Below are 23,924 nucleotides of genomic sequence, written 5' to 3'. Positions count from 1 at the left end.
CAGAAGCATATACTAATTTTAAAAAATAAAAAAAATAAGCAACCAATATAGCAGAGATCTTCATAGTAGTCTTTGTGAATAAAGTCATCAACAGCTAAAATAAAATAAGTACAACAAGCACTATTTTACTGTGGTGGACCTAAAACTAATTATTAGACACAGTGATTAGAAAGTGGATGGGGATCTCAGTGTTACATGAAAAATAAATAAATAAATAAATAGAGAGTACTATTAAGAGAATGTTTTCAATAAAATAAATACTAATTTGTGTTAGTAAATGAGAACATATAGCTTTGAATTAAAGTTTACATGGGTTGTTTTTCAGCATGATCACTTCAGAAGTACTATTGTCCAATGAGAAAATTCAGAAAATAATAGATTAGGAATACTAGAAATAAAGATACATGGTACATCTGTTTTATCAATAATTATGTTTGACTCCATTGAGCAAAGAAATGTTTAATTTCTCTCTAATTTTGCTGGAAATGCCTCCAAGACGCTGGCATCTTGGAAATGCATTAAGATACTGGCCTATTTGTGTCTGCTCTGAAAACACTACACGTACTTTCTGTATTGATCTTTCATCATAGGAATATAATAAAAAATATGATAATTCATAAAGTGCACAAATTTTAAATTTACATTATTTTGTAATACTTGAATAAAAAGATCCCATAATCTTTTATTTAGATGTATTTCATATATTCACTGAGTGTATTTCTGACTCTGCCTATGTTTTCTACTGTTCAAATTGTGATTTACATTCTCCTCACCCCCACAAGCACTCTCAAGAGCTTCTATGTGATGCAGCTGCTGGGTGGGACAGATGTATTCTATTTCTGGTAACATGCTGGGAATAAAAGTTATTATTTGTTCATTAATTTTTCATACCCTATTTTTCAAAATTTACTTTCTACACACTCTGAAGTTTTTGGACCTTGTACATCTTGTCCAATAAATCAGGCTTAGTACCTCCTACAACCCTCACTGCAGCAAAGCCCTCCAACTGGTGAAATTACTGGCTTCATTCTTTATATGAAGCTATCTCAGATTAGATATAACTAATACATATAAAATACATAGATATATATATATAGAAGAAAACAGATTAACTATACTATTGCTAAAACTTATTAGTAAACAAAACTGGTAACAAAATCCAGTATATCCGTACACACAGTACTATATATTTTACATGACTGTGTTTTTCAGGTCCAAAATTCTTAAACTAAGCAGCATATGAAGAAACCCCTAAATTGTCCTCTGACAACCTCCGTGCCACAAAATTAGTTAAATCTCTATCAGATCTCTAGTGCCTCAGGGAAAGCTCATTGAAGACAGAACACTGAGGTCAGGAAAAAGTGCCATTGTGTACTTTCCTACCTCTCTATTTGCTGCTTACTCATTGTCTGGAAAGGTATTTTTCTTTCATTTTCCGTGAGGTTCTGCAAGGCTTTGCTCTTGATTTATTTTCCTTCATTCCTTAGTCCTTAACAGGCCCAGTAATGCTCTGAAGGACAGCTGGTCTTGCTTTAAAATGCTAAATATTAAGGTTCAGGGAACAAAACAGAACAAAATTCCCAGAAAAATAAATAAAGAAATTATATATTTATAATATATGTTATATAATATATAATGTTATATGTTATGTATATATGTTATATATATATAATATATAATATATGTTGTTCTGGGATATATATATATCCCAGAACAAAATCTTAAAAATACATCACACAAAGGGAAAAAGAGGTTTGTGCTCTCAAAGGTACATTTCAAAAAGGGTGGTATACAGAAGTGTATCCCAAGGCAGGGGTGTCCTTGCCCTCAGTTTACTAGAGGGCTCAGCCACCTGTCTCAGAGGAGAGAAGTTTTCACAGTATTCATTGGGTATTCAGCATAATCACTTCAGAAGTACTATTGTCCAATGAGAAAATTCAGAAAATAATAGATTAGGAATACTAGAAATAAAGATACATTACTCCTCTACTATTTTTGTTAAAATTCCTAATAATGCCTGATCGTGAGAGATGATGTGGCACCCATAGACCTGGGCTGGTAGGAGGGAAGATTAGCCAGCTGCAACTTGATAAACGCATGGAAAACACCAACTCACATCATATTATATCCATGCTATTTCTCTATTTTAGATCAATCCGTTTCCATCTAAGCAAAATTATTGAGCTATCTCCCAGGACATGTCTACACCACAAAAGAAGCAAACAAATGAAAATCACTCCAACTATTAACATGTAGACAAATGGATAATCTGCTTAACATGATCTTGTGTTCCAGTGCGGGGGGAGGGGGGAACAAAACAAACAAACAAACAAAAAAAAACAAAAAACAAAAAACAAGCAAATGTCTGCTACTGTACTGCTCTTTTCAATTTCACAAGTATAGTTTGTGATTGAAGAATATATTGTAATTTGCAGAAGTTCTGAAGAAAATTCAAGAGTTGTTGTTTTGTGAAGGACTCAAAAAAATTTCTATTTATACTACCAAAGAGAAAGTTGTGAGGTTATTTGGTAGCAGTTTATACAAGGAACTGAAGTTTGATAACAGCTCTTCAATCTTGTAGAGAAAGACAGAAGAACATGTTATGGCTGATATGTGAAACTACCTGTATGCAAGATTAGAAATCAGCTGTTTGATTTTAAAAATACGGATAATGAGCCATTGGAACACATCATAAAAGATTCTGAAGTACTAAAGAGCTGTAAATCAAGGACAGGTTTGACTTTTCTAGGCAAAAATAAGCTCAGATAGAGAAGTTTTATGGTTTATTTTACACAGGTCACAGTTGATTATTACAATGAAAATGTACTTTCTAATTTTGAATTTCGTATCTGTTGCCTCAATTTGTTAGATCATGAAATCTTAAAAAAATGCTCTTTATTTCTGCATGAGAAACTCACACAGACATCATGTAGTTTGGTTTGTTAATAGAAACAGTAATAATTCTAGAATAATGACAAGAGATAACTTGTCCATGTTTCTACCAACAGTTGCTATGTATCATATACCAGGTTCTTAATAAGAAAAGCCCAAGAAAAAAGTGCAACCCAGCTGCATAAGGACTTTTATATAATGAAATAATACTATGATACTATATACTTTATTTTGAACAAACAGAAAGCTGTTCTAATTTCTGAAAACTAAAAGTTTATGAAATAATCAAAAACTGCAAAATCTTCAAGACAATTTCATATATATCTATAAATAAAATCTTTCTTTTGTCTTCTGAAAAATATATTTAAATCTTACTCTCCCAATATAGAAGATCACAACTTATTTTTTTTTTTATTCCAAGTCATTTTGGAGTCTTCAGAAATGACAGTACCATTAGAAATGTTGATAAATCTCAAATATACATAAAACTTATTAATTCAGCTCAAATCTATGTAGATTTGCAGAGGTTTACTGCTACTTTCTGTACACTGAGAAATTAACATTTTTAAGAGCTTCATCTAACCCAATGGGAGTGTGGAGGATTGCTTTCAAATACAGCAGCTGAAGTAAACACATTACCCATGTTTTCTATTACCCAGGGACAGTGTGTTCATTCTAAATATTTATTGTGAAAACCTGTACATCAGTTTCCAAGAAACCAAGATTTCTCTTGATAGTTGCCCTCCGCACAAGAGCTGAAATCCTCAACTTGAGAAACTCTCCTAGTAAATAGTGCTAAGTTGCGGAATCCCACACTTTCAGTGCTAAATACAAGATTCTCTGCTTTTAAGTTTCTTTTTACAACAAGGAAGATAGAAAAAGGACTAGTGGAACAAAGTCTTCCCATATATTCAGTCTTTAGATCTAGGTTCTATATCTTAAAACTGGAAATCCTGTTGTCACTCCTTGGCTGTACATAATAATTTACACCTGATCAAAGCACAAACAAAAGACATCCAATGTCAATTTTAAGAAATGAGGAGGCAGAATTCAACACCAATTCAAAATATGATTAAAAATATAATAAATACATTCCTTCTTGCAAGCCAGCCAGTACAGATTATGGTTCTTAGTCTCTCTTATACCTTCCTTTGTTAGTTCAGATAAGTATGATCCAGTATTTTCTCCACATGGACTTTTAATGCTGAAACTGCTTTCTGATGAGACAAACATGCACTCTTGAATCATTTTTGTCATTCTTTTTTAACAACCTATCTAGTTTTCAAAGATCTTTTGAAACCTGTGAACACCATCCGATTCATGTTCTAGTTTTGGCCTAGTGCTGTTTTGCATACAGCTCTGTTATACACTTAACAACCGTTCATTATAATACTGTACTAAGAACCATATCATAGGGATTTAAATGAACATATCATCCTCCTGTGCTATTACTTCTGAGGCTATAAGTGTAAACAGTTTTCATACCAGTTGAATTCTTGACCTCAGTTTTCAATTTGTCAGTTTACCATTAAGCTAATTCATATGACAGAAATACATAATTGAATTGGAACAAAATTCACTGCCCGTGAATGTTTTATGTATAGGCATAGAGTCTATTTTGAAGTCTATTCTATCCACTTCATACATAGGCTGCATGGGACCTACAGAAGAAATTCTATACTCTATACTATAACTAGTGATAGAACTAGAGGCAGTGGCCTCAAGTTGCATCAGGGGAGGTTTAGGTTGGAAATTAGAAGGAATTTCTTCTTAGAAAGAGCAGCCAGATAATGGAAAGGGTTGGCCCCTTTCCATTTCCACCTTGGTGGTGGAGTCATCATCCCTGGGAAAGTTTAAGAAAAAGTTGGACCTGGTGCTTAGGGACATGGTTTAGTGGGTAATATTGGTGGTAGGGTGATGGTTGGACCAGATGATCTTAGAGGGCTTTTCCAACCTTAATGATTCCATGATTTTTCTAAAAGTCTTTAGAAGCTTCCTTAGGAAACTTTCATAGAAAAGTTATTTACTTTACTTTTTAATTTACAAAAGCTGAACACTACGTTCAACCAAAAAATGACAGTTTTCTCAAGCTAGATAAAATAAAGTTTTTTGTTTATTATTATTACTATTATTATTATTATTATTATTATTATTATTATTATTATTATTATTATGTTAATAATAATAATGTAATAATAATGTAATAATAATGTAATAATAATAATAATAATATAATATATATAATATAATAATAATATAATATAATAATAATAATAATAATATAATATATATAATATAATAATAATAATAATAATAATAATAATAATAATAATAATAATAATAATAATAATAATAATAATAATAATAATAGTAATAATAATAATAATAATTTCATTTCTGGCCTAAAATGTGAGATCCATGATAAAGTTCTAGACAAGTACTGTTTTCAGTCTCTGAAACTGAGATGCAGCCTTCAGTCTACTGTGAAAATTGCTAATATTATGCAGTTTATAGGAGAAAAATTCTTGAATGATTCCTGAGGTACAACTGCTAGGAAAATATTCAAGTTGAAAGTAGTGGGGGTTTAAGTAGCATTATTCAAATTATCTTTCATTAAAAGAAAAGATGAATTCATCAGGTTAAACAAGACTGACACTAAATTTTTAAAATGTCCATAAATATTGAAGGAAGAAAATGTAAAGTATTTCTCTATTTTTAAATGTGCTTCCTTACAATAAATCTGAACCTCCAATCATCTTTTATGTTTTCACAATGTTAGAAAATATACTGTTTTACTTCTACTAATACCTTTATTACTTCTACACCAACTACTATTTTTCTTACAAGAAAGATATACGAGTATTAGAAACAGTACTAATCTAATGTTAATTTGATACAATACTCAGTCCCAAGAGAAAAAAAAATCAGCCTTGACCACCAGGTATTCTGTTTGCTCTCTTCAAGCTTTTCTTCGCTCTAGTTGCAGTTGAAAGATCTAAAGGAGCTGAATCTAGCTGTGCAAGAAATATTTCCAACAATATTAGCAAAAACCTGCAGAAATTTTGTATGAAGAGATTTGTTAACAGAAAAAACACTGTGGAAAATGCATGTATAAGAGACCTAGCTTTTAAAGTTGTACTCTGTTTTTATCATGAAACATTATTCTCTTCTCCTTTAATATCATGGATAAGGCACTCAACATCCCATTTCAACATATGAAGCAATGGTCCTACTGACTTGAGTCTCTTTATATACATGACAGTAAATCAGTCTCTGAATATGGTGTGAAATAGGAACATTTGATGGCATAATTAAAAACCCAAGTCAAACTTTATGTACAAGTGGGTCAAACTAAAGCTGCCATTCTTGATTTTAGAATGCTCAGTTCTGTAACATTAATGATATTTTTATGTACACAGAGAGATAACAAATAATATTCCAACAAATCTGCATATATGTTTTCCTATAATATATTCTACTTGCTTGAGTGAATTTTGTAAACCAAAATGCCTTCCTGTCAGTCAGCTAAAAAAGACAACCATAGATTAGTGTGACAGTGTAACTACACAGGTTAAACTAAGGTTTATACATGTCAGTTGAAGTTATTGAAATCAATCATAGAATCAAAGAATCACAGAATGACTTGGGTTGGAAGGGACCTTAAAGATCACCTAGTTCCAACCCCCTGCCATGGGCAAGGACACCTCCCACCAGACCAGGTTGCTCAAAGCCCCATCCAGCCTGGCCTTGAACACCTCCAGAGGTGGCGCATCCACAGCTTCTCTGGACAACCTGTGCCAGGGCCTCACCACCCTTACAGTAAAGAATTGAATAACTAACCTAAATCTCCCCTCTCTCAACCCATTCCCCCTTGTCCCCTCCCTGACATGGAGTCCCTCCCCAGCTTTCCTGTACCGTTTAGGTACTGGAAAGCCAATATAAGGTCTCCCTGGTGCCTTGTCTTCTCCAGGCTGAACAACCCCAGCCTGTCTTCATAGGAGAGGTGCTCCAGCCCCTTGATCATCCTCATGGCCCTTGTCTGGACTCATTCCACTACTTCTGTCTACTTTTTGTGCTGGGGTCCCCAGAGCTGACTGCAGCACTCCAGGTGGGGTCTCATGAGAGCAGAGTAGACGGGTAGAATCACCTCCCTTGACTTTCTGGCCACACTTCTGATGCAGCCCGTAAGATATGCTTGGCTTTTTGGGCTGCAAGCACACATTGATATGTATGGTATGTACATACATCTTTTTGTTAATTTGGTCCTACTATTCTGATTTCAAAATAGGTATGGAATAATGAACCATTTTGAGAAAAGTGTGCACTTTGTTTTGATATATAAGGGTATCTGATATCATGCTTTTTTCAGTACCTTATATATAATTTCCAAAAGCTCTCTATATAAACCAAAACCATATATGTGGTCTCTTCCAAATGTAGGTGATCACTTATCTCTACATGGGATTTTGTACAAATTTAAAGTACAAAGTTATATTGTATTAGTCAGATGCTCACATTATATTTTATTGTTTTTGTTTATTTCTTTGTTTTTGTTTGTTTTCTAATCAATAGATTTTAATACCCAGGTCACATCATTATAAAGAAAACAAACAAACAAACAAGCAAGCAATTATCCTAAAAAGAGTTCTCAATTTCTGCATTTCTAGTCTGGAATACTTGCATTTCTTTTCTGCGCCTTTTACCTGCTCCACCAAAAATGCAAATATTTGCACACTGAATAATTAGTTTAGACACTTGACTACAAATCATCCAATATATGAAAAACTAATAATTTTTTATTGCATTTAAAATTTTATTTTAGATATTTTATATTTGGTATTCATACTTTTTACTCTTTGTGATTAGCAAGCTTGTCTAAACTTTCTGACTAGCAAAATCCTTCTTCCAAACAAATTCCCCTTACTTCTGATTGTCTTTTCCCTTGCCTACTTAGGAAATAAGAAAAACACAGATGATATATTAGTCTATATATCGATGACATATATCAGTGATACACATCATATCTAAACTCTCTGTGCTGTAACTATTTCTTTGAAACAACTGAGATATATTCAATACTATCCTCTAAGTACAGACCTCTGTAAAAAAGAACCAAATTCCTAACACTAGCTTACTGTGCAGAAATTATAAAAAGTGACCATCAATAAACATGTTATATAAATTCAATTTAACATTTTAGAGTCCAAGAAACAATCACTGCATTCTGTGTGCAGAATAAAGAGAGATACCTGGGGCCAAGGGATTTATTAACATTACTGTAAGAACAGTTCACTGATGAGTTTTATTCTGGCCAATGTGGACTACACCACTGATCTTAGTAGAAGAACCATGGAAATAATGGGTAGCTAGCCAGACAAGTTTGCAGTGCAGATTCAGATAGAGTTTTCTGAGGGAGTAGGTGCATCTTGTTGGGAAAACAAAACAAAACAAAACAAAAAACATACTAATAAATGTTATGTTGTTATGCTCTATACTTTAGTAGAAGCTTTCAAAATGTTCAGGGCAAAAAATAAAGCAGACATACATTATTTTTTATATTCTAATATTCTACCCTTGTTAAAAAATAAATAAATAAAAGATTTAATTGCTTAGATCATTTTATTTGCTGTTACACTTGCAAGAAAGTAAGAGTGCATTCAAGTATGCAAACCTCTACCAACCAGTTTGTCATATGTTCAAATATACAATATATTAAAAATAAATAAATAAATAAAATACAATATAATGCAATATGTATTAAAACAAAACAACAACAACAACAAAAAGAAAGAAACAAAAAAAACTAGTATATCTTTAAGAAAATTATAATAGCTGGTATTACAATTCTAACATAGAAAGACACCATACATTACAAGAGACAAGTTTGGTAAGGGACCATCCTTCATCCTCACTAATGGGAGGACAAGCCACTACTACATGCTTTGAAGAATTGGGGAATATGTATGGTAGTAATGTGACGAATAGGTGGCGTGTATGCAGATTGTCCATAAATTGAACACTTCTTCAGTATTTCAATATGTTGATTTTGGTGTAGGTGGGTTGTTTTTTTTTTTTTTTTGCTTGTTTGTTTGTTTGTTTTTAATGTAAGTGAACTTTTTTAAGATAGGGATGAAATCATGTTTCTGAGAACGTTGTCCAAACACTTCTTGAACTCTAGCAGGCTCAGTGCCATGACCACTGCCCTGGGGAGCCTGTACCAGTGACCAGGTACCCTCTTGGTGAAGAACGTTTTCCTAACATCCAGCCTGAACCTCCCTGATATAAATTAATCAACTCCAATTATATGATGTAAGTTAGCCAGCCCCAGATTCAGTTCCAGAATATTTTCTGGGGAAATATGAGGGAGTATACGTATTTGTCAGAATCAATGTAATTGTAAATAGACCTAGAATCTAGCCTAGGTAGGGCTATATTTCAAATACAGGAAAAAAAAAAAAAAAAAGTCTCAATTTCAAGAAGTCAAAATATCTATGGATTTTGTCTTACTAAGATGCTACACTTGAGGCTGACTGTACCATGTAGGTACTGCCTAAAAGGAAGAAACAAAATGATCCATACATATCTCTAAGAAAAGCTTCTAACATTGCCTGAATATACTGACATGAGCTGTTTCATCATTAGAATGTATTTTCCTGAATTTACTGTCAAGAATTTTGCAAGAAAACTAGGCTACCCATATGCATATTTTAGAACAATACAATAGATGCAGTAGAAGGTAATTTTAGGTACATGTTGAGTCTGCAGGGTTAGACAGCTTCTTTAGAAAGATAGTAATGCTAGTGGTATTTTGTCGGTAAGCAATCCAAGCTTTCTGTTAATGTATTTAAACATTGTTCACATCCTTAATTTTAAAAATCTTGTGCTTTTTATGCTATCTTAAATGTGGTGGAAAATTATACTGTAGGTCACAGTGTTTCCTTAAGTTAGTTCTCTCACTCATATTCCTGTCAGTCTGTTGTGCTATGAATTAAACCTTTATACCTCTTCAGCACAGTAGGCTGTAAATTAATAGGTGCAAAGAAAGCAATAGTGTTGTGAATTAAGCATCAATTTATTGCTTCTGTACTTCTCACTTCATACATCGTTCACATGCTGGTGTTAACAGCTAAGCAGTCTCTGTGTCTGTACAGATAACACTGGCAAGAGATATTAGTTTACAGTCACTAATACTAACATCAAGTTAATTCACCACCCTCTTTGTTTTAGGCTAAATAACTTTTCAAAAGCTGATGATACTTTTATCTACATGGTTATTAATATATATATGTATAATATTTCGGATGAAGATATTACAAAAGATAAAGCAATGCATTTCAGATATGCTTTCTTTAAACACAAATGTAAGAACTTTTTCAAGATTTCTACATGACACATTACCATAATCTAAGCATCTTTATTAATAGGGCCTTAAAAAATTGCCTTTGCATCAGAACTCTACCATTTTTAATCAGATTATTTCCATCACATCTATCTCTGAACACAAGATTGAAACACAATGCAAAGTAAAGCTGCTGTCCAAAATGAATGTTACATTGTTTTGTTACATTTCTACCTGAAGCTCAAAAGAACTACATACATATTTCATCATTTGCCATCATTACATGGGCAAGTATCTCGTGAAAAAATCACAGAATGCTGATAAGGCTACCAAATATTTAGCAGGAAAGAAAAAGGCAGTCCAGGCTTCACTGCTGTCCTGCACAGCAGAGGAAAATGTACCAAGAAATTTCTGTTTTGGGGGAAGAGGAAAGGAGAGAGGATATGCCTGATGTATCAATGTGGTGATTAGTGATGATGGTTTTCCTGATTGCTTAGGATGTTTTTGCTCACTCTGTGCAGGTGGTAGCGCTGACCTGAGTGCACCTCCCAGGCACATTTGGGATGGCACCCTGCAAAGGCTCATCTGACCTAATGCCCCAAATTCTCATCACTGCTATACTGAAGTTCAGATTTCCCAGACACCCCTCACGCCATCCTGAAGCTGTTTCCAAAACTTTACCAGCTCTTTAAAATCTGTCATGCCCAATCTACCCAAACAAAACTCTTTTCATGTTAGATTCACTTTTGTCTTCCGGCTTCCCCACTCAAAGCCCTGACTACTTCCATGATCTACCTTTTCCAGTGCAGCACCAGGAATTCAATGATCACATAAAAATCACAAAAAAGATCATACATTTCAGCTTATTTTTGAGTGGTTACTCTTGATACTCTTTAGCCTTGTCTTCAGTATTCAATTAGAATCTGAATCTGCCTCACTGTGACCAGTGAAGCTCATGTCCTCATATAAAATACCCTATAATGTTTAATACACACTATAATAATCATAATAAAACAAATAAACAACAAAATCCACACACTTTCTATTATATCTGAAACAATTTAAAGTCAGGAAATAAATAAAAATACCTTCAGGATTCTGAAAGAGAAAGGGAGACAACATCTAGAACATGGAAAAGTAAATAAAAAACAATTTGTCTTAAAATAATTTCTTTGCAGCGTTGCTTTATTTTCCATAGTATTTTTTATATTCCATTTTTCAACTTTCCTCCTATAGAAATGCTAAAGGGAGACACAGTTCACTACCTCTCATCTACATTGTGTTTTAGTGTCATATAATCATAGAATAGTGGAAGGGACCCACAAGGATCATCGAATCCAACTCCTGGCTCCACACAAGACCACCTGAAAATCAGACCATATGTCTGAGAGTGTTGTCCAAACACTTCTTGAACTCTGGCCGGCTCAGACTCCAAAGACGGACTCCAAAGACAAAGAGCAGTGTTCACTATATTTTCCCAAGTCTGCTAGCAATATACTTAGAACTGTGGATAATTCATTCTTTCAAGCAAGCATTTGAATGCCTGCAGAAAATCCATTTTGGAACATGATGATTTTGATAAATATACCAAAGTACAAGATACATCACTGATGAGATGAGCTTATTAATACTTACTACGGAAAAAACATAGGAGTGAAGGAACTGTTTATCTGCATATGTTTGGATATAGCAACTGGTATGCCAAAGAACTGGATATAGATACTGAATTAAAACATGTTATTTCCCCCTCAGGGAATCTTAAAAAATTCTGGAAAGCAATATTTTAAGAACTAGAGGATATCAGTTGTCTGTTTTCCCAGTTTAGTGGTAAAGGTGCCATAAATGCCTTCTATGCAAAATGCTGTGGTTACTTTCCTTCCAAATCCCCTAATCTGTTAGTGGGATAATCCTTTCAAAGACTATTTAACAATTCTGAGACCAATGAAACATTCACTCCAACACTACAGATCTGCAGAGGCAGTAAAGTTCAGCACAATATTTGCAAACTGCTTATGCATCATTTTGACTATGACTACATCACATGGCTGAGTTTCTTCTTTTCTCTTTTCTTTTTTTTTGTTTGTTTTTTTTTTTTTCTCCTTTTTTTTTCCTGCTTTTGTTTTGTTTTTTTTTTTTTTTTTTTTTTTTTTTTTTTTAAGGGGGCAGAGTATAATTTTCAAACCTTAATCTATTAAAATAAAAAAGGGAATTATCTATTAGATTAGGGATTATCTATAGATTAGGGACTATCTATTACAATAGATAGGGAATAGGAGATTGACTAGAACGTGTCAGTGCTTGTTTGGGATAAATTTTACCAGATTATAAGCTTAGAAGTTTGATCATGGCAGCAAATGCTGGAGGATGTAGAATCAGACAATTTTGGAAGGAGGGAAAGGGAAGGGAGTCTTTAAAAGGCATGAAACTTGCCATATCACTTTGGGATTCTGTCATTTACTGTCAGCAATATGTGCAATATGCCTAATGAATATATGTGTTAGTACAGGATTCTGAACAAATGATGTATGGAAGAAATCAGTTAGTATAAATATACTGTCATGCTTCATGAACATAACTTTAATGCAAATCATGGGAGGAAACATATTATGCTCACTGTATTTTTCAGTCTTGTAAGGTTCTTCATACAGATACATATACTACCTTTCTTGCTCGTCTTAAAAGTATCTTTGTCCTTCCAATGTATCTTGGCTTTTTGGAACAGTATTATCTTCTATGTTAAAACAGATAAAGAAGTATTTAGCATTCCTATATACTTTTGAAACAGAGTATTCAAATACTAAACAGCATTACTGAATTTCAAATGTGGTAGACTGATAAAAATATAGAGAGAGAGAACAACTGAAAACTTTGCAACGTGGAAGTGAATAGAATTATAGAATTCAAGGGTAACTATGCAACTTCTTTTTCTTTTATATGGGAATGAAATGTTCATTGCAGATCAGATGGACAGGTTATCAAGTACAGAAGATTATATTTACAGGACCAATTTTCCTGACCAAAACAGGTAAAAGAGAAAATTGGGTTAAAACCTAGAAAAAGGTAAGAGCTTCCTAAAACTAGCAGGCAACAAGATAACTGCATCTCCAAGATAAACAAATGGCTTTGCAGTTTCAGTAGAGTTTCACTGGTGACAAACAGGGATGTCTGGCAACAGCTCTTCAAAGAGGCTAAAATAAATACATCAATTCAAATAAAATAATCTAACAGTATTCTAAAACAAACAAAAAAAAGTTTGAATCTGATTGCCTTCCTCTTGTTCCATGGTCATGGAACATCCTTTCTTGCTTGACGGAAAAGGAAAAGAAAATAAATGGAGCCCTATATTCTCAAGGGTGCACCCAGAACCATTTTTGGGTGTATAAAACAACTTTATTGGAAGTGCATCTGCAAGCAACTTTTTCACAGTAAACCAATAGATGGTGCTCTTCAGCTGTATAATCATATAATTTTGAGATAACTATTCAGTTCATATGTATGGATCTGCTTCCATGGATATCTATTAAAGAGGTGATTTACTCCACTCGGTATGTTCATGCATTACTTTGTTATAGACTTCTCACAATACAGATGGTAAGATTAAGACAGATCTCTATAAACAAGGAAATACATAGATTGGAATGCTACTGATTTGAACTATATGTAAAAGCTTGTTCTGGTGTATTTATTTAAGAAACACAATTTACTATTATGACCCAGTAGTTACAAGAGTTAATTCATTACACAGAAACAAGATGAGGGTTTCAGATGACTCTAGCTGCTTATGTCAAACCATATGCCAAGTATATAGCAATTCATTACCATTGCTTCCAAATCACTCTCACATTCACATCCATTTTTATGGCCTTTCACTAGGATTTGAAGTGATTTATAAGGAAGAATAATCTTAAAGGTATTTTTAAATAGTATTAGAAAATTAATTTGGACTAAAATAATGTATGAGGTGTACTCCATTCATTCTCTTCTATTAGCAAAAATTGGGAAAAAAATTGAAGGATAATAATTTTGGGTCAAAATGGAACCAGTCAGATAATATTAGTAAGGTAACGAATTAAAACAAACTAGTTTCAATGTTAAGATTTCAAGTTCAAAAGTAGTAGTTGAAACATGTTTCTTATCACCATAATCACCTTTCATGCAAATTGTAATATTAGAGATTTTGTGTGCGTGTGTGTATGTGTGTGTGTGTGTGAAATATGTTTTTAATTTTGCAAAAATGATGGCAAAGACATACTTGCTTGAAAAAGCCTGAGTCTGACTTATCTATGGCCATGTGAATTGCTTTACCTCACCTGAAAATACTCAGTCCAAATTAAATATATATGTACATATGTATAGTCATCTTGAGGGTCAGTCTTTGGGAAGACTCATTTTCCCGAGTGATATATTTCTGATCTTACATCATTTTAGGTACTTCTTAATGCTATCTCTAGATCCAACTTGATTTAATTTTAAATACCACATTAATTTAGATGGAATCTAAAGAGACATGTTTGAAACTATTTAAAAGAGAGATTTAATTTACAGAAATCACATAAATAAGAAATTTATTTTAGTTGTAATAATAAATCACAGAGGAGTCCTTCAGATTTTTCAAAAATCCAGACAATTGATGGACTTTGAGATGTACTCCAGACATACCAATAAACAGTTTTTCTGATATGCTCCCAGAAGTACTCTTCTTGGCATTGCAAACGAAAGCTTTCCAACTCAAGATAAACATGTTTTACATCTCAAGCTCCTTTATGTAATAGCAAATTAAGTGAGTGATTCAAATTCAAAAAGGTTTCTTTCATCTACATTCTAATAATACTTTTACTTCCTCCACAGATTAAAAAATCTGTTCTACCTGCTTCACATTCATTTTGCAAACACTAATGTTCATCTTTTTAAGCCTGTTGACACTCATATTGATTCAAAGCAGGAAGAAAAATGTGTTCATCTATATGTGAACATCCATTCAAGACCCAGACCTACATAACTGCACTTTACTTAGACAAAAAACTTTAATAACTTTGGACGCTCTAATTGTATCATGGACATAAAATGAATAGTGAGGTAATGTCACTTGAATCTTTTATAAGCTAATACCATTAGGATGGATTGCATGCATGATTTTCAAATAATCTTTCATGAGTTAAAAAATAAAAAAATAAATAAAAAAAAAACACTTGTTCTTTTCCAGGGCTTTGGAATACAAACCTACAATCAGCTCTATAACGTGGAAACTAACTGAACATCTTAAAGAAGGTTTAGAAACGTGAGGCATATAATATAATAAATATAATATTTTATAGATACATCATACTGTTTTTCCTCAGCATGTAGATTCTACTTGTTCTAGCATTTCTATAACTTCACTTTATTGTTTATTAGAAGTCCATTCATTTTTCATGGTAATCCTACTAGAACTGCTTATTACTTTGCCTATAACCTATCTGCAAAGGTTAATCGTCACTAAATTGATCACTAATTGATCACTGAAGAATCACTAATCTGATCTTTTTTCTTTGTTTTCCTTCTCTTTCTAACTTTTGCAGTGCTGTGTTTCTATGCTTTTCAAAAGGAAAATATTTGGCTTATTCTCCAGCAAATAGAGCAATCATAATTACCAATTCATGCTAATGGAATATGTGTCTTCTAACACAGAATTACTGCAGAAATCTGTTGACGTGATGCCAGATACAATAAAAGGGAGCAGTGAAAAAAAAAAAAAAAAAAAAAAACATATTTTAATATGAAACACCTCTAGACCATTAGTTTTAAGTATGGAACAATTTCACATTAAAGCAGAGCACAGCTGATTTTAATAGATTACAACATGCACTACATTTAGCATGTCTCTAATGTCGCTATGGTAACCATTCTGATTTAAATATAGCTGAATGTGTAGCTTCATTCCAAATTATCCAATAACCTTTTAAACATTTCTTATAAAACTTCTCATAGCTTCTTCAAACTTTTAGTAATGATCATATGAACATGATCATATGAACATGATAATGAACACATTATCATATACATATAACCCTTAATTTTTTGTGATAATGTTTAGCTTCTAAAAATGTTTCCAATTAAAAAGCTAGTATCAAGGAAAAAGACAAAAATGTTCAGACTAGATTCTAGGAGAAAGAAGATTCTTAGTATAGCTCTGATTTCCAACTGATCAATATCATGAGATCAATGCAGAATATGCATTCTTTGCTTTCTAAATATTCTTCTACGTCATCTATTATGAAAAATCTTCTGGAGAATGGATGTGTATATGTGATTGTCTGTACATCCTAGGGATCATAGTATCATAGAATGTAAAATTATTCCTATATTTATATGTTTAAGTTCAGTAACATGATTTCTTGCAATTAAGTTACAAATACATTGTTAGTTATCTATTAGAGCCTGTCACACAAAACTGAACGGACAGATTTTTGTGTTCTGTAACAAGATTCCATTAGCTCTTTCCTTTACGTATTTCAATTTCTGCTCCTCAGAACAGACAATAACAACAACAACAACAAAAAATGCAATTTATGAATACAATGCGTGTTTGTGCATGAGAGAAAAACAAGTAGGTTGCCATACATTGAATTTCAGACAGTCAGATATGAGCACCTGATCTGATGCAAAGCTAATTCAGTGACTGCTGTTATACAATTTTTGGTTGTGTGGAAATGTACGAGAGTAAACTTGTGACAGAGATCCAGGAGCATCCCCAGAACAAAGTTTTTATATATTTGACAGAAATGATTTCTGCACTTTTTTATTTGATAGAGTTTTTTAACAGATCAGATGCTGCATAGAACTTCACAAAATATATTGCATTGCTTAGTGAGTCATGACGTTAAAATAAGAGTGAGATTGCATCAGATCTCCAGGAAGGGCATTCTGAAGATAATATCCATCAGCAATCTGTGAGTAGCATGTCCGTGTATGGGTTTTGTTTGCTTGCCTGTTTTTTGTTTTATTTTGTTTTGTCTTTTCAAGGCTACATTTTATAGCAATGGCACATATGTCAAACACAAGACATTCTTCTCAGAGATGAAAAAAATACAAAGTCTGTATATGTAGCTTGAAGATATATCCCAATACAAACTGTTCCACAATTTAATACATTCCCATGAAAAGAACTATCAGATTCTACTTAGTACAGAGATGGTAGTTTTAGTATTGTAATTACTAAACCCTAATATTGCTAAGCCAACATTTTTAACATGAGTCTACATAAGATAAAAAAAATGCATACATGAGTACTGAATGAGGACTGAATTACTGCCTGTTTAGAAAAATAAGATGACATCCATTTGCTCTCTCTGCATTCCTATTTTTCTGTGAGGCTGAATTTTGCTCACTAAAAACCATGTCACGATAAGCTAGTGTTCAAGATACAACATCTGTTAACATTCTCATACAAATGTAGAATCAGTAAATGCTCACTGCTATGCTCATCTTACCAATATAATTCTTAAAGCTGGAGAAAAGGAAGAGGAAGAATTAAGATTTGGAAAGAAGCAGGAGCAGATTATTTAGCAGATTATAAGCAGTTTTCAGCTCTGGAGGATGAAAGGAACCAAAGGAAAATTCATAACAAAACGGTCATTACTCACAAATAAAAAGCTCCCCTTAAATATCTTTTCAAAATACTCACCAACAAAGGAAAACGAAAGAAACTGGGATCGTTACAAGATCCTTGACTTACCATATAGATGGTGCTTCTGTTCCACTAATCTCTAAGAAGTCATATCCTTCCTCTAACTGGAAGTCAGTAAACACCAAAGCAATGGTATCTCCTGGTTCAGCCAGTATGGTCCAGGTGCAATCAGCATTATTTTCATACTCTGAAGGAAAGTGAGGACTTGAAATAGTTCCACTTGTCCCACGTAGTGTCCCTCCACAAGCTCCTTCAGCTGATGAACAGAACAGTGATTACTGCTGAAGTTTTATTTTAAATACATGAAACATCATCCTGTTTCTCTCATACCGAATCCAGCTTTTCTCTGCTATGCATAGAGTACCCACAAATAGATACATACAAGAATATAGATAAAAATAATATCCAGGTGAATATAACAGAACATTCTCTGGCATTTAAGCTGCTAAGATTTTTGGGTTGTGTTTTGACTTTTTTTTCCCTTGCTGGTGAGTCTTTAGTAGCAAACAAGTGGCAAACAGGCATAAATTCAGCATGGACACCAAGTACAGGACTATTTGAAAAAAATGTACTTTGGTTGTGTGAAAATATCCACAGAAGAAGCCTAAGAAAGAACTGGGAACAGAAATACATTTAGTCTCTCTGTAATATGAATTTTAAAAAAAATATTGAACATTTGTTTTCTAACATGTTATTTTTTTATAACTAAAAAAAAAAAAAAAAGCAGAAAAAAATATTCTTATAGATCAAGTTCTTGTCCTAAACTAGGAAGCATTAATAAAATCACATAAGCCATTCTGTAGCTATTTGCTCTGAAACAGGATGTTTATAAATAAATTCAGAACATTTTGTTCCCAGATGGACTTTCCAGGGTTCACCTATCATCACCTACTAACATTTTTACTTTTCTGAAGTTATTAATAAAATTTCATAAATTAAAGAGCAAAATAATTTCCTGTCCAGTCTGGAATGTCAATACACTACCAAAGATTGAGCAGACTTTTTGTATTTTTCCTGTTCCCCTAAGATTTCATTGAAAGCTTTCAAGAATTATTTTGTTATTAAAACACATTTTAAAAATAAATAAGTAAATAAATAAAATTAACATGTCATCTATGCAATTCATTGGCATAAAAATTTAAAAACTCATCAAGCAGCTTTCAATGTGTTATAATGTGGCTATGAAAGCTACAACAATGCTAATTAAAATATTTCTGCATCGGTGAATGATCAGACAAGAAGCATTCCGTTTTTTACCCATTTTGTCATCTCTACTTACTGCTATTATTATTAGACATTATTTACATACTAGTAAGTGCATGTGATTTAAAAACAAATAGCTTGACAAGGTGCATGTCACAAGGAACTTACAGTCTTTTTAGGATAATGAGTGAAAAGACAATTAAAGCAACATAGAGGTAAGAGTAGAGCTGCTCCTCTCAATCACAGTTGAGAGTCTGTCAGTGAAAGTGAGTTTTAAATGAAGATTTAAAGGAAAACGGATTCATTTAAATCAAAGGAAGATTAATATTGTGGTTGGACACTTTAAAAAGGAGACTACTAAAAGAGGAAAAATAGCTAATTTTAGGAAACTAGAATTAAAGGGAGAATTGGGAGAAAGGCAGAAGTAGAATAACTTCTTAACATTTAGGCATTGTACAGAACATTACTTTGATTATAAAGATAAGAAAATACTGCTGAAGAGATTCAAGTAATTAGTCATCTTCACTTTTTCTATCTGCTAAGTAAACTTTGGCATGAATAAACGTATATACAAGCTTGGCCACCTCAAGCTTTGTAAGTGTCATGATCTGTTGGCACACAAATGTCTCAAAGCTGTATCTTTTCAATAAATTTCATGTCTTACTTTCTGGGCCCTGATATTTTTTTTTGTTCTTCCCTCAGTTCCTGGCCTCCAGTACAGTGTATGTTGAAAGAGCTATTAAGCATCTGCTGGACAAAAGGTGAAAGGAAGTGAAGATTAAAGAATTCATGGATAGTCAGGGATCAGAGTCAAAATTTCTGAAGCATAATACATGCAAAGACTACAAGAATTTAAAAATTCTTTTGACATAAGAAATTAGAAAGGAGAATTGAGTTCTATTCTCCAATCTAAATCTAAAATCTAAAATCTAAAATTACACTTTCTTCCATTTTATTTTAAACTGTGCAATTTTTGAGTACTTAATTTCAGATCATCATCTAACCCAGCAAAGAAAAACAAATTAACCTGATGCGTAATATGCCAATATTTCAGTACTTCAGTACAGAAACTAACAGCAAGTTATTGATTTCTAGTGTGGTCATCATCATTATCTGAGTTTGAGTGAACCACTGAAAAAAAAAAAAAACAACAAAAAAATGATGATTTCCACACTCTTTTTTTTTTTTTTTTTTTTTTTTCAGGCTTCCTACTTTTTCATATTTTGTCATAACTTTGTGGGACTTGCTTATTGATCTATTTATTTTAAGAACCAAAAACTTATATGAATAAGCGCTCCAGTTAATGAAAGTGTACAGGTTCTACCTGTGCTCTTCAATGACAGCAAACAGGCTTTTCCCATTCAGGGTAGCCAGCAAGATGTGTAATGAACTCACTAGGTCAGACATGGCTCTTTGGTACTGGCTGCTTGCTGTTAAATTTTGTTATGACAACATCCTCAATGACACCATCTCCCACTGTGTTTATACTGGTATTAAGTAACATGCTAGTGGTAATTTCAATGCTACTCAGTGTTTATGCTGCAGAGCCCTGGAATAAGCTTTGAGCCGTAAAGCTTTGATTTTTACAGCTGACAAGGAAGGCTATGTAGTTGATTATTTCTGGCAATCACATACCAAAGTCTAAATTTATACACTATGCATTACCAATGAAAACTCAGAGGAACTCAGGCTACTTCAGATATCTGCCCAGAGGGATGCACAGCTTTTTAACCCATTCAGGAATGGCATTTCTAAGAGGTCTGCAACAAACCAAGCTAGCTCAGAAACTGAAAGGGAACATTAGTCAGGTCTGAACAGAGAAATCTGTCTTTCCTCTGACAGTTTCCATGTTCCAGAAGTCTGTACGTTGGAGACTTCCTAACCCAGAGATGGCATCCAGACTAAGGTAACCAGACTGTTGAATGTTGAAACTAAGGCAGGCAGGATGTGGCCACACTACTTAGACAGTTCGGCTATATGGACATGAGCTGTGTTTTACGAGCTGGCATGGGAGCTAGTTGGCTTCCCTGCATTGATCACCTCTTGGCCATGGGCTTCTCTATTTGATAATTCTGAGATAGATAGGACATTGCATGAGAATCTTAATGCATCAGTATGCTTGGAGTAATTTTATCGTAGCTAATGCCTGAGGCTTCAATAATACAAACTCTTAAGTGATTAACAAATTGCTTTTTAAAATGTGCAAATAATTAATTCCAAGCACTCATGGTTATTTTGAAGTTGTGAGCAACTGCACAAAGTGCTGTTTGTATCAGCACAAATGACTACTTGAAGTGTAAAGCTACAAACATTTGGATCTCTCCATAGTCAGAAATTAAGTGCTCTGAATTCATAGTAATACAGAAAAGTTTTTTTCTTGTTATGTAACTTGTAGTCATTTCCCTACCCTTTATCACTAGCAACAGAATAGATCCAATTAAAAACTTGTGACATTTTATAAATTCTCAACAAATGACATATTGTCATTTCAAGTCACATTTCATAAGGCTTATCAATTAAAGAAAATTGCAGCTTTAGACAGTTTTAAATGAACCATGGGCATAAATTATTTAGCATGGCTTATTAAAAATATCACTGAAGCAGTTCTTCATACAATTCTTTATTAAATGGCATTTTTCTGTAGCTCATTTGTGAAAAAGTACGTAATTGTACCTCATTTAATAAAATTCTTCAGTACAGAAAACACATCCATGAAATAATCGTAATTGATTACTTCCATAGATATATGCTTGGATATTTAGATATGGTTAATATGAGGAGTGAGTTAAATGCCTTTTTGGAATATTTTAAATTAACATTTTAAAATGTCTTACTGATAAAAATATAAAAACAAGCCATAGTATACCAATGCCAAGTTTAAAAATAAATTATCTCAGAGCCAACTGTCAAGCTGCTAAGCTGCCAGATTCATAAATACCAAAACCATAGCTAAGTGTTACAAAGGTAGCATTACACATTCATCAGACAACTCATTGATTTTATCTAATTCAAATTTAGAGAAGCCTGCTCTTTAACTATAAAAATATTCAGCTAACCTTCTATCAAATTTTGTTTTGTATAGCCTTCATTTTGGATAGGCAAAGAACAAACACTGGGCTTCTTTGCTTCTTTTCTGTGTTCTAAAAACTAGAAATATGTCAAAAGGTTGTAGGGCCTTTTTTTTTTTTTTTTTCCTATGATCACTTGAATCCAGGTGTACCATATCATAGATGAGTGCTCTAATCTTGTTTATCTGCTTTTCTCAACTTCTCCTTTTGCTGTTGATCATTTTCAAATTAATTAAATACTTATTAGTCCATGCATTTAAGATGAATTTTCTTTCTCTCTCTGGGGTTTTCAAAGGGCAATTCAGAATAATTTGGATTGCTCTTCTTGTAGAATTGGATTTTACTAGGATTGCAGAAAACTAAGGTTTGGGAAAATAGTTTCCATTTTAAAGAATCATAGAATAATTAAGGTTGGAAAAGATCTCCAATAACATCTAGTCCAATGATCACCCTACAACCAATGTCACCCACTAAATCATGTCCCTAAGCACCAGATCCTTGAACACCCCCAGGGACAGTGACACTACCATCTCCCTTGCAAACCAGTCAATGCCTGACTGCTCTTGCTGAGAAGAAATGTCTCCTAATTTCCAACCTGAACTTCCCCTGGTACATCTTGAGGCCATTCCCTCTAGTTTTATCACTAGTTACCTGCGAGAAGAGGCTGACTCCCAGCTCCCTGCAACTTCCTTTCTGGTAGTCGTAGAGAGCAATAAGGCCTCCCCTGAGCCTCCTCATCTCCAGACGAAAAAACCCCAGTGCCCTCAGCTGCTCCTCATAGGACTTGGGTTCCAGGCCCTTCACCAGTTTTGTAGCCCTGCTCTGGACATGTTCCAGGGCCTTGACGTTTTTCTTGTACTGAGGGGCCCAAAACTGAACACAACACTCAAGGTGTGGCCTCACCAGCACAGAGTACAGGGGGACAATCACCTCCCCAGTCCTGCTGGCTACACTATTCCTGATACAAGCCAGGATGCCGTAGGCCTTCTTGACCACTTGGGCACACCACCAGCTCATGTTCAGGTGAGTACTGACCAACACACCCAGAACTTTTTCCTCTGCACATCTTTTCAGCCACCCCACCCCAATCCTGTGGTGTTGCATGGGGTTGTTGTGACCAAACTGCAGGACCCAACCTATGTTAAACCTTATTCCATTGGCCTCTGCCCATTGATCCATTGATCCAACCCGTCCAAGTCCCTCTGCAGGGCCTTCTTACCCTCTGGCAGACTGACACCTTCTTCCAACTTGGCGTCATCTGCAAACTTACTGAGGGTGCACTCAATTCCCTCATCCAAATCATCAATAAAGATATTAAAGAGGATGGGCCCCAACACCAACCCCTGGGGAACACCACTCATGACTAGTTGCCAGCTGGATTTAACTCCATTCACTTCATAATATTAACTGATACATGTTAACACAAATAAATATAAACATAAATATCTCTGTGGATATATACACACTTTTCCACACAAATAAATAATAGAGTTGCTCTGTCTATAACTCTGTTGGGTGTGCATTATTCTGTAAGAAATCATACAACATTACCCTGTCTGCATTCCATGAAACACTTCCCTGACTTCTTGTTTGACCAGTCCCAGCTACTTTCATTCGATTTTGTTCTCATCTTAAGCATGTCACGTTTTGGATTATTTTGAAAATGTACAAAATTGCTCAGGCAGGAATATGGCATTTTAGTCTAAAAATAAGACTCAGTTTATCATTGTAATGCAAAATCAATAAGCAGAATTGT

The 23,924-nt window shown here is 33.7% G+C and overlaps 1 protein-coding gene across 2 annotated transcripts in view; it reads right to left on the bottom strand.

The window, feature by feature from the left end:
• Positions 1 to 23,924, bottom strand: part of CSMD1 (CUB and Sushi multiple domains 1) — a 1,163,917-nt gene that overhangs the window by 555,903 nt on the left and 584,090 nt on the right. For both annotated transcript variants that reach the window (XM_038176472.2, XM_038176473.2), the window contains exon 5: positions 17,946 to 18,153. In XM_038176472.2, the coding sequence (XP_038032400.1) occupies positions 17,946 to 18,153 (208 nt within the window). The remainder of the gene's footprint in view (positions 1 to 17,945; positions 18,154 to 23,924) is intronic.

This window comes from Anas platyrhynchos, chromosome 3, assembly GCF_047663525.1.
Source record: "Anas platyrhynchos isolate ZD024472 breed Pekin duck chromosome 3, IASCAAS_PekinDuck_T2T, whole genome shotgun sequence".
Lineage (NCBI taxonomy): Eukaryota > Metazoa > Chordata > Aves > Anseriformes > Anatidae > Anas > Anas platyrhynchos.
This window is presented reverse-complemented; position numbering and strand designations above follow the sequence as displayed.